This window comes from Alligator mississippiensis, chromosome 3, assembly GCF_030867095.1.
Source record: "Alligator mississippiensis isolate rAllMis1 chromosome 3, rAllMis1, whole genome shotgun sequence".
In the NCBI taxonomy this organism is placed as follows: domain Eukaryota; kingdom Metazoa; phylum Chordata; order Crocodylia; family Alligatoridae; genus Alligator; species Alligator mississippiensis.
In genome coordinates this window covers 192,584,295-192,596,989 of record NC_081826.1, presented here as the reverse complement: position 1 = coordinate 192,596,989, position 12,695 = coordinate 192,584,295, and the positions used below count along the sequence as shown (strand labels likewise).

General features: G+C 46.1%; 1 protein-coding gene across 2 annotated transcripts in view; it reads left to right on the top strand.

Annotated features, from left to right (window-relative positions):
• Nucleotides 1–9,492, top strand: part of KANK1 (KN motif and ankyrin repeat domains 1) — a 194,162-nt gene extending 184,670 nt beyond the window's left edge. For both annotated transcript variants that reach the window (XM_019478103.2, XM_019478104.2), the window contains 2 exons: nt 7,613–7,711; nt 8,487–9,492. In XM_019478103.2, coding sequence (XP_019333648.1) covers nt 7,613–7,711; nt 8,487–8,549 — 162 coding nt within the window. In that variant the 3' untranslated portion in view covers nt 8,550–9,492. The remainder of the gene's footprint in view (nt 1–7,612; nt 7,712–8,486) is intronic.
• Nucleotides 9,493–12,695: the final 3,203 nt, after the last annotated feature.

Genomic DNA, 12,695 nt, shown 5'->3' with positions numbered 1-12,695 from the left:
AACTTGAGAAATGCACCCTGTAAAGACAGCTGCAAAGTGGCGGGAACTTTTCCCTTGCACGCGGGTTCTCTATGCAGCAAAACTCCACCGTGCAATGAAGCTGTAATCCCACGGGGATAATTCTAGTGCCAAAGCACACACAAAATCATACCTTTGGGTCATGACATCCCCCCTTGCTGAAGGCACAATAGAATTATACTATACGCCCATCATCCGGGTTATTAGTAGCTCTGTTAACAGTTCGTGAAACTAAACGAACAAATACAAAATTAGCTAACAATAAAAGGTCGTCCTCAAGGGATCGAATCAAATAATAACTGGCACACACACATATACACATAATTACATTCATAACAAAAAACTGGACGATCATGGCTTCAATGGGCGTCATGGTGGAATCGCGTGTCAGGCCCTCGCTCCTTTCGGTGATGTTGTCCCTCTCAGGGCCTCTCTCCACCACGCACTTCGAATCCTGGATCTATAAAAAAACTTTCTTAAAATGGTTATTTTACTAATATTTACAAAATTACACGGGACCGCACGATAATGCAGTCAGTTAAACTTACTATCACTATTAAAAACAGATATTTAAACACGACTCTATGCTGGACAGCTCTCTCTCTCTCTCTCTCTTTTCACACTCAGCAACTCGACGAAATCGTCGAGGAGCCGTCGTCACCTTCTTCTAGGTAATGAAAACCTAACTCGTAGGCTAGCTGCCATTGTCCCGCGTCTCCTAAAATCCGAAGCTGTCGCTTATTAAGTCCAGAACGCTGCAGGAGGAATCCAAACATGTATCGCTCCTCTTGCGTTCTCTGGTGTAATACTGGACGTTCGGATTTGCGGCATCTTGTGTTCTGAGCCTCAGTTGGACGTTGACACTCCCGATCACTGGGCAGTTTTGGCTCCATCAGAACACGCAGTCTTGGCAACTGGTGAAGGAGACTACTCACAGGGTGGTCGACCATTGGGTTAAGCACAATTCGCAAAACCACTATGTTCCTCTGCCCATAGACCTTAAGACAACTGTCTATGCTGTTGATGGTCACTGGAACAGTTCCAGGGTCTCGCTGGTGACAGTGAGGCCATGGTCGCATTCGCTGGAGCGGTGTCAGTCCCAGCGTACATACTTTTGGGTTCCAGGCACAATACGAGACTCCTATGATAGCCAGTACAAGCTGTTCTGCACCGGTGTGCTCTGGTCGTCCATCATGCCACGCGTGGGCCTTTTGTTCGATTACTCCTGCCACAAGCGCTGGAATCGGAATAGGCCAGTGGACGTTAAACGCCACCATGTCGATGTCAGTGACATGTCCCCTACTCCATTAAGCTTGTCTCACCAAGAAGCTTGCTTCTTCCTGGTCCAGGAGGTCGGACCCAAGCTCCACGACCAGACGTCCCAACCACACAGCCAGAGTTTCCTCGGGTTGGATCCTGGATTCTCTACACAAATTTTGCGGTTCGGCTCTGGAGCGAGCGTAATAAGTAGTAGCATGAACTGCACTCTGCAGATTGATGACTCGGCTGCTTGATGCTACAGGCTGATCGGTTTCCTCATGAGTCGTCGTTGTTGTCTCTGCTGGAGCTGTAGCTATTGTTACTGTGGGGGTTGTTGCTGTTTAAGATGGGAGGGGCGGATGCACTCCTCCGCCTAACTCCTCCTCCCGTAGGCAGAGGGGCGTGGTTGGCAGAAGCGGCGCTACATCGCTGAGTGGAGTTACCGGCCGAACCCTCGCGGGCTCCTCCGAAGCTCCATCCCTCTTTTCCGGCTCCTCCATGCGGTTTTCTTTCTGCTCGGCACCATCTTGTTGTGGCATTCTAAGATCCCCCCTCTCAGCCGCTTTTCCGACCGCCCGAACGGCCATACGCAGCTGGGTCTTTAAACTTAGAGTTTTGTTCATTAGATCCGTCATGGTTTGAAAAGTTGCATTCAGTTCTCCCCCCTTGTTGCACCGTAGGACCACCCTCTCATCCACGGCGCGTTCCTCCATCTCCGGGTTTTCGCGGAGCTCGGACAGACGCTCGCGACCTCTCAATCTAGGTATCACCGTGCAAGGGGAGAACTAGCTGATCGGCACCGGCTCTTCCATCTCCCTGGCACATCGCGAGCAACGGGCACACTCCTGGGTGAAGGTCGGGCCCACTGCACCCGCCGGGCCGACTTCGGCGAGAGACACGGCATCGAGGGGCCTGTACAGGACCCGCTTATCGCTCATGATACACCCGAACGCCGCAGGGTGAAGACATACTTCTCTCCCTTCTAGGGCTCTGTCTTCGGAAGCTCCCTCTTCTCCCCTCAGTGAGAGGCATCCGCTAATACATCTCTTACCCGTTCCGCCCGCCTGGTGGTAAGCGATATGCGCTTCCAGTTCTGCGACGCTTGCTACGTCGTGTCTCCCACTTCTCCAAGGACAGTTTTCAACTAATTCTAACTCTAGCAAGCCCTCTCCTGATCCCATCCTCGTCGCCATGTGCAGGCCAGGTGCGAATCCGCGGCCCTTGTCGCGCTGCACGCGGGCTGTGGCCAGCAGCCCGGGCACGCCGGGTCGGAGAGGGCGGGTGCCGAGCTAGAATTAGGCACAGACGCGTAATGGTAGATTTTAAGATTGTTTACTTACACCGGGATGGTCGCGGTGCAGGCTGGAAAACTTGATTGAGTTGCGGTTACAAACAAAAAGAACACGAACAATCACGTGGAGTTTGCTAGGCTCCACGCAAACAGAACTCCGGATGTCCTGGACAAGCGCGCCACCGAAATGGAAACTCGTAGATACGTCTTATAATTTTTCGTTCGAAGACGGGAAGAGGTGGGCGGTGGATCAGGCCACCAAACTCCTCTGGATCTCACACAGGGTTTCTGTTGCCCTGCCGTATACCCAGAGTCCCCACGAGATCAATGTGGAGTCCTCCTCGCCTTGGGCGGAAACCGCTCAAGCCTCTTATACGGCTAGCAGGCCAATCGCTAGCCGCCACATGGGAATAATTTAGAATTAGCCAATAGCGGGGAACAAATTTGCATACAGGTGGCGGGAACTCCTTTGCACCGTGCATTTCTGTCGCAACTTGAGAAATGCACCCTGTAAAGACTGCTGCAAAGTGGCGGGAACTTTTCCCTTGCACGCGGGTTCTCTATGCAGCAAAACTCCACCGTGCAATGAAACTGTAATCCCACGGGGATAATTCTAGTGCCAAAGCGCACACAAAATCATACCTTTGGGTCATGACAGTTGACAGTGTCAAAGGCCTTGCTGAAGTCCAGAAAGACTACATCCACGGCGACACCTGCATCCAGTGCTTTTGTGACCTGATCGTAAAAGGCAATCAGGTTGGTCTGACATGACCTGCCCTTAATGAAACTGTGCTGGTTGCCCTTGAGCATCATCCCTGATGCCGGCCCGTCACAGATGTGCTCCTCGATGATCTTCTCAAACAGTTTCCCCAGAATTGAGGTAAGACTGACGGGCCTATAGTTGCCCGGGTCCTTCCTCCTCCCTTTTTTAAAGATGGGGACCACATTGGCTATTTTCCAATCATCTGGCACCTGGCCCGAGCACCACGAGCGCTCGTAAAACCGTGTCAAGGACCCTGCAATAACCCCTGTTAGCTCCCTCAGCACCCTGGGGTGGAGAGCATCTGGACCTGCTGATTTGAACACGTCCAGCCCCTTCAGTAGCACTCTAACCTGGTCCTCCTCAACCTTACGTCTTGAGGCATTCCCCTCGAGTCCATCTTGAATCACGGTGGGGGAGTCCCTGTCCCTGCACAAGAAAACGGAGGTGAAGAATTTGTTAAAGAGGTCTGCTTTCTCCTCTGTTGCGACCGCCAGATTGCCAAGCGTATCTTGCAGGGGCCCCACATTTCCCGGTGCCTTCTTCATCCTCCCTATATATTTGAAAAAGGACTTTATATTATCTTTGATCTTGGACGCTCGTCCTAGCTCTATGTCCGCCTTAGCTTTCCTAACAGCCCCCCCTACAGGCCCGAGCAGTGGAGGTATACTCCTCTTTGGAGATTGCCCCCCCTTTCCACTGGGTGTACGCCGCCTTTTTGGCAACCAGGCATTCCCGGATGTCCTTAGTGAGCCAGGGAGGCTTTTGGGCACTCTTGTCCCCCTTGCATCTAGTTGGGATCGTCACCTCTTGGGCCCTGAGTATCGTCTCCTTAAGGAACAACCACTCATCTTGGGCACCGAGTTCCCCTGCCCTCAAGAACCCCAGCACCTCTCCCACTAATCTCAACTCCTTGAAGTCGGCCCTCTTGAAGTCTAGGACTACCGCCTTACTGCAGGCCCTTGTCACCCTGCGCTGGACGATGAATTCCAGCAAGCGATGATCGCTATCACCCAGCTGGTCAAGGACCTGAAGGCCCCTTACCAGATCATCGCCTGTGGCCAGGACCAGGTCCAACAGGGCATTTCCTCTGGTGGGACTGTGCACCTCCTGGGTTAAGTAGAGGTCCTGTATCTCGGCCAGGAACCTCCTGGAACGGTCCGACCTGGCTGACTGCTCCTCCTAGCAGATGTCCGGGTAATTTAGATCACCCATGACAACTATATCCCTTGCCTTAAGTGCCTCTGCAAGCTGGCCCAAAAATTCCCGGTCCAGCTCCTCCCCTTGGTTGGGGGGGTCTGTAGTAGACCCCCACCGTTACATCCCTCTCCCCATGACCCCCTTGTATCTTGACCCAAAGCACTTCAGCTTGCCCCTCCTCCGACCCCATTTTGCTGGCAGAGGATGTGACTTGCTCTTTGACATAGAGCGCCACACTCCCTCCCTTCTTTCCTTCTCTATCCCGCCTGTAGAGCCTATAGCCGCTAATGCTCACTGCCCAGTCGTGGGATTTCTTTTTCTTGATACAATTTCTCGGTATCTATAATGTTTCTTTTTTAAGTTGCAACTGAATGGAGACCTTCCTAACTGAATGTGTGGGTGACAGCCTGGAGCAGATATGCATAACTGCTCAGTTCAGTCATAGTGCCTGCTGTGACTTTCTGAACACCTCCAAAAGTCAGATAATTCTTGTATAGATGCCATAGGAAACATAAATTTAGGTACATTTTGGGAGTACAAGTTGGGGATCAAGGCAAATGGCATTAATACTCACATGCCATGTAACACCGTTTTATACTGAACCTTTTTAAGTTTTTTGTGATACCACATCAAAGGTCCTCCTGAGCCTGATGGCCAGTCTGGTGAGGGATACCAGTCTTTTTAGTCTGTTGTACAAAAAGAAGTGATGCATCTAATATCATGACCAGCTGGGTTGACTAAAGGCGGCCTTTGGCATGAGTTCAGAACGAGGCTTAAATTCACACATTGAGCCTCAGCCCTTACTACTGTCTCTGGCCCCTCATACCTCCCTCCTTCTCCCTTTCCCCACTTTCCTCATTTCTCTATAATATTTTCTTTATGGGACTGTTACGTTGCCTCTAGATGAGCATGTAAATAGCAAGAGTGAGATTTTTTTCTATAAGACATTCTCTTGTATCAGTGGTTCTTAACCTTTTTGGACTTGAGACACTCCCCTTACTGGACTAGAGGTACCCCTCTATAACCTCTGTGAATTGAGTGGCACCCAATTTAAAAAACTAATGTATGTATTATAGTGCTTACCTCCTTACATGGGGTCTGGGCAATAGGGGTATGGGGGATTGTCCAGGCAGGGACAAGCCTGAGCCTGGCTTATCTCCTCACACTTTGTGGCCACCTTCCAAGGATCTGGTGGCACCCCAGGGTGCTATGGCATGCTGGTTGAGAGTCTCTGCCTTAGATTAAGCACTGGCACTGTGGCTTTTTTAGGGATGCCAATTTGCCATCTTAGGCATTAAATGATATTACAGGTGATTGTTTATTGCTGAGGCAGTCTATATGCTCAACCAAGAATGACTGAGTAAAAATCACTGCAACCACAAAGTGTTACTTTCAGGTTTTTGATGACTCTGCATAACAGTTAACCTTTTTGTTCATTTACCTTCTTTATGAAAGTTAGCTGGTTTTACTGCCCCGAAGTTAGTCATAAATAATGGCTGATGTCATAAATATGTTCATGAAGTAAGAGTTTGATGCTAAAGACTAAAGCTTTCTAGGATATTTTAGGGCCACTAGAGCCAGGGTGCTAATTTTTAGCAGTCTATCAATACTCTGCAGAGAAAGTTGTTTCTAAAAACCTTTGTAGTGGCATGGTGGCTTTTGCTGTGTCAGTACTACAGTGCCATTACTTAATCATGTACAGACACTGAAGCCGTCACATAAACAAACACTGTATATATGTTAAGATTATATTACCTCAGTTTTTTGATTTGAGGAAGTACGCTGCTCAAAGTGAAAGGTATGATCACATTTTTAACTAAGGATTTCATTTCTTTAACTTTCCTTTTTAGTTATGCAGAATTTGGTCTCAACCTGCAGCTCATTATTAGAATGAGCTCTGTAGTATTAATTTGTGCCATGTTTTGCTAATGATTCCAGAGCTTTTTCCCAAAGACTTTGTACACACAAAGTGTTAGGAAGCACATAATGTACCAGTGGATCATGGAGATATCAGTGGATCTAAGATCAAGTCATCTCACAGCTTGCAAGAATTCATTGGCATGCAGATACTAGGGCTGAATAATACCCACATGCTGCATAAGAACATAGCCTTAGTGTTTCTAGCATCTAGGAGGGCAGGGTCAGAAAAAGGGACATTGTCTTCTGTCTCTACCTCATAGGCTTGCAGAAGGCATTATGGAGAGGGAATCAACCTTCTCCACAAAGCTTTTAGCCAAGAAAGATATATTTGCAAATACTCTTTCTGCTGCACTTGGTTTTGATGCCCAAAGAACCTCAGACTGTAGGTTATGTCTTTTCCTGATTTTTCGAACCCCTTCCTTTGGGAGGATTAAGCAAGTAGTTCTCACAGAAATGAGTGGTGTTGGGAGAGGGACACAGATTGCAGGAGAGTGTGCATCTAACTGTAATTCCCCCTTTAAGGAGAAGCCCTCCTTGCAATTTGTCAACCTTAATCCCCTGTGATTTTGAAATAAATAAATAGCCCTTAACACAAAATCTGCAAAGGACAATCAGTGATGCTTGTTGGCAGACCTTCAACCAGGATTGCTTGCAACCGGGAATGCAGCTGCTCTTTGTGTTAATGGGAGCTGTAATGCAACTGCTTCTTATCATATTTGATTAACATTTCTCCTGCCCTTCACTTCTCTCCCTCTCCCTCTCCCTCTCCTCCTCTCCCCTCCTCTCCCCCCCCCCCCCCACAGTACAATTTCTTTCAAACAATTCAGACCAATCTTCTGAAATCACTGGTCTTACACAGAATTACTTGTAACATTATTGTGATAATGGTGTGCTCATTCTTTCTTAGCAATAATCCAGACTCCTCGTTGAGAGAAATTATGAGGCCTCTGGCAATTGGATTGCCTCATAAAACAGGAACGCAAGGCTTGTTGTCACTTAATTATAATAAAAGAAATTAAACAGGATTCTAAATTAACCTGGCTGTCTGAGCAATAGGGCCCTCATTTCCGTAACTTCTACTTTCTGAGAGCTGACAGCACTTTTAAGAGAGCTGGTAATGCACAGAAGCATTAATTTCCTTTTTCTTTCTTCTGTTCTTTAAGGATGGCAGCACAGCACTTTCAATAGCCCTAGAAGCTGGACACAAGGACATAGCAGTTCTTCTTTATGCTCACGTAAACTTTTCCAAAACCCAGTCACCGGTTAGTACAAGATGTTTCCTGTGTCTTTGAATTTGGAGTTTTATATGATGCCTCCCTGAGCTTAAATATTGAGAGAATCTTATGGTTTGTACAATATAGTGTCTGGAGAGGCCACACGTTAACCAAAAAAATCCACCCCTTTTATACAGTGCTGTATTGGTAATCTGTGAATGATACCAATAACTATATGCAAAAAACCCAGTCTGTCTCTGGTCTGGTACATACTTAGCTCCTGAAAGGAACAGGGTGGACTGCCCAGCCTACACAAGTCTGTTTATCCACAAGATAACCTTCACACATTATAGATTCAACAGCCTGGTCATGGGCTGGAGAATGTCTTCCTCCTGCTTTTTCCTCTGGGAAAGGATACAGTGTATGCTTTGGGTGAGAATGTGGGGCATGCTAAATCAGACATGCACACTGGCTGGCCAGTCTACATGCTGTTCTGTAATGGTGATGCCTGTTACTGAGCAAGTCATCAAAGTTAGGCTAGCACCAGGGTGGCTGCCGCCCTAGTCAAACTGGCAAATATCCACCAAGCATCCCAGCTCCCACTCGCCCTCATGAGAAACTGTTATTAAATGTTCTGCTGTCATAATGTCATAAAGCTTCAGGCACTGTGCTATATGGTAGGCTGGCCCTGCTGCTCCTATACTGAAGCACTTTACAAACTGTTCCATTTAGACTAAAATTTAATTGTGGTTTTTATAGAGACTCTTCAGTATACCTAAATGAATAAAATTTCACCCACTGTTCTTTCCATTCCCCTTTCTAGGGCACACCTCGGCTTGGCAGAAAGACGTCTCCAGGACCTACTCACAGAGGCACATTTGAGTAGTGATTCAAGAATCTAATAAATCTGAATGCCATCTCTAAGCTGCTAATTGTTACTGTTTTACAGAGACAGATACTGAATGTAATTGTCTTGTGCCTGAACTCACCAGCAAAGTGAAAGCAGAAACATAGTGCTAAAGGTAGAAAACTGTAAACTTGAATGTGTACAGCAGACAGTAGTCAGCTAATAACATTGGCCAGAGCTGCTATCTTGCTCATGAGTGCATTCTTGTACACATCAGCTGAAATCCTGTTTTTCCTTGCTGTAGAGTCTCTTCTGTTATGTTACATATAGTTTAGGTACTTAAGCTATCCACACAAGTATGAATATATGTATTTTTTTCTTTTGGAAAAATGTAATGTTCTCAATGGCATATTTTTAATTATTCTCTAAAATATTTATATTTCCTGTACACAGACTTGTTGGCAATAACCCTCTTCATAAACTTCATTCCAGAATGGTTTTGAAATATTTTAATTGTTTTAAAATATGAAAGTTGCAGTTGATTTATGTAGTCAAGCTCCTTGAAACTTGGGCTGGTGGGTTGATGGTCTGAAATTAGCTCAGTAAGTTGTTACTGATTGGATGTATTGTATAACTTTTATATTAAAGATAATAGTATCTATAAAATTAAGTCGCACAGTATTTTCGACATTTTATACTCCTTAGTAATTAAAAAGCGACATGAAGAATTACATGTACTGTTACCATATTTTTATTAACTGTATGTCAATGTCCACTTGATCCATTCATCATGTTTATTGGAGAGTAAGATTAAGGCTACCAGCTGTATATTCCTCTCTAATGGAACTGAATGTGGTTCTCGGTGCATATTTATGGAATGCTATTACCTTGTCACGTTCACTTTAGTCATATGAATTTAAATGTTTGAAGTGCCTTAGCCTCTTGCCATGTTTTCAGAATAAAATTTCATCATGCTATTTTACTCCTCTCTCCCTTTAGTCATGACTTGCTGTCCTCCAAAAGAACTGTGGATTACAACTGAAATAGTGAAAACATACCCAACTGTTTGGATCAAGGAATGGGGAGACTGAATAGTTCAGAACTCTAGGGACCCTGTTCAGGCTGTCATCTAGTATCATTGTCTAATCTCTTGAGCTCTGATCAAGTTGCACTTGAGAATTAGAGGTTTAGAGAGTATCATTAGGCAAACAGCTCCCTGCCTAGCCATCTCCTTGTGGACAGGTTGTAATGCTGAAATTAACTTTCCTGTTGGCATGACAGTTAACAGGCAACCAGTTTTCATAAGCGTTTAAGCTCGGCTTTGAATTTGTTAATTTTTTCTTTTTATACATGAGTCTTTCAATGTAGTATTGCTAATAATGCAGTAATCTTTGACACTGGTATTCCTAAAGCCTTTCACAAAGGCTGGCAAGTGTTGTTGTTCCTTTCTTGTGATGGGAAGATTGGGACATGGAAAGAAAGCAACATGCAGCATGTTAGTGGCAGAGGCAGAAATAAGGTTACATGTGTATTGGTTCTGTCACCTGTGTTAACATCAAGACTGAGATGGCAAATACTGCTAATAAATCATTTTGTTGCCTTTATCATTTCTGGAGCTGGATAGGGGCTGGAGTAAGGCAGAGGGACCTTCCCTTAGACTAGTGGTACTCAATAGGGCTGTGCGAAGCTTTGGTAGCTGATTCAATTCAGAGGAGATTTGGCTCGATTCGGTGGCCAATTCTCCAAATCTGAATCGAATCAGGAGACCCATTAAAAGGTCTGAATTGGAAGCCTCCAAATGGATTTGGAGATTTGGAAGGCTTGCAGCAAACAAAAACTGAGAAGAGGGACGGGGATGGGGTGATCTTCCATATATGGAAAAGGCTGATAGGGGGAAAAAGACTGCTCTGATATTGACAGCTTTAGCTGGCCAGTGACTGTGATCCGTCTCTGAGTCTGCCTTAACACACACACACACACACACACATTATATGAATTTTGCTTTTTACAGTTTGAGGTGCAGTTTCCCAGAAACCCTTGCACCTATCTCCTTGAAAATTGGCAGGCTTCATGCCCTCAGAAGGGGCTACCATCTCTGCTGTTTTCAGTTGAATCTGCAAAAAAAAAAAAAAATGACAGTTATAGGTATTTTAGTGATTCCCCATTATAGTCTATGGCCGAATCTCCAAATTGGCACTGAATCGAATCGCTGTCCCTCCGAATTGGCCGAATCCGAAGTGAATACTTGCTGCTTTGCACAGGCCTAGTATTCAACCTTTTTAGACTCAAGGCAACCCTTGGAAAATCCAACTTAGCTCTTACTTGTTTTTTAACTATGAAAAAATAATTAAGTAATTCTTCTGTTGCGAAGAACTGCAACAGGTCAGAAATGTTTTTGACACTGAATTCCTATTTGAAAGCTCTAGGTTTATTTTGTGATCATCTGTGCGTATTTTGCATACCTAATAGTGCACACTGGTTGAGAATCACTGCCTTGAGTACAGGGGTGCTAAGTTTCTGGCCCCTGGGACAGATGAGGCCTGCAGAGCCATGATGTCCAACTTGTGGGACTTCCACACAGGGGGTAGTAGCAATATGGCCATCTGCCCATGCTTCCAAATTACCAAGCCCCACATGGTGTGGACCCTGCCCCTGGCACAGCCAGATTGGGTCTAGGCTACTCCCCCTTCCTCTCCTCCCCGCTGCTGCCTTGTGTAGCCAAGCCACACCAGCAGGTCATCCAGCTAATTAACAGTAAGGATATAGCCGCGCTACATACTGGACCTGGGTCATCAGCGGCATGGTTAATCTAGATTGCGAGTACCCACACTGCGAAGTCCTGTTACTGTATCATCGCTGGTGCTGCTGCTGTCTTGTGTGTTGTCAGGACAACTTAAGGCATATGCCATAGTTAGCACTGCTATGAGCTGAGCCAGTCATTGAATTATGAGAGAACTTGTCAGTCAGTTTGACTGTCTCAGCACACGGAGGAAATTGTAGAGAGGCACCTGAATTGCTCTCATCGGCTATCTTCAGACCCAAAGATAAGACAGTCATGGAAGACAATCATTCTCATCTGTAAGGGATTGCTGAAGAAAAAGGAGAGAGGCCCTGGAGGACTATCAGCACTTGAGTGGTTTAGTCTGCATCCCCAGTTGCAAAGTAGACAAGTTACCAGCCTGAGTAAAAGCAGCTCTTGGGCTTTGGCTTTATACTTCCTGACATGCTAGATATCCTGGGATGGAAGCACTACCAAACTCAGGGGTGTGGGGGGGGGAGAGAAGGTTTTGTGTGTGGATGTAAGTAAGTAAAAGCCTGAGTTAATATGGCAGAAGATATACCCCAAACCACTGAGAAGCAAGATACAGGAATGTAGCCCTCCAGAGGATCTATCCACTTCCATTCCCTTGCCTTCCCTTTGAGCAACTAAATGTACTGTCCCCTGCTTACCCTTCAGCTGTCCTGACTGCATAAAGTCGCTGAATTCTTTCAAATGATTTGCTCCTCCTCTGAGCAGTTTCTTACTGCCTGTTCTAAGCTGCTTTCCAGGTTTGGGGGGGGGTTGTTTTGTTTTTTTGGGGGGAAGGGAGGGTACCCTGGGGCAGAGGATCCCGCTATGTCCATGTTAGGATTTATACCTTCCAGTAGTCCAAAAAATGCCCTGCATTTAAGAAAAACCTGAGCTCTTAAAGCTGCATCCTTTATCGATCCATTCTTGTTCCCTGGCCCTGGCCCTGGCCCCAGAACATAGAAAATTAGCTTCTAATTAAGTGATAAAAACTGTTGGAGAATAGTTGCCAAAGGGTTAAGGAGCTATATGAATAGATGTGCACTTGCTTTGTGTGAATTGCAGAGTCTGTGCCCATGTTACAGCCTGCCTGTGACGTTAAGCTCTGCATCACCACTTGTTCTCCTAAGGTAGGAACTCTCAAAATTGAGCTCCAAAACATCCTCCAAACCCAGACCGGTTCCCAGGCCCTAGGTATTCACATCAAGTGGCATAGTGTAAGAGTGTCAAACATAAGGGCCAAATCTGGCCATGAAACCTCACCATCTGGTCCCAGTGCTACCCTTGGGTGTGATTAGATCTGTGTGGAGCTGATCTGTGGGCCAGATTGGGCCCTTAGACCCCTTCCCTTTCCTTTCCCTTCCCTCTCTGCCAAGACACCTGATGCAGTAGCTGCT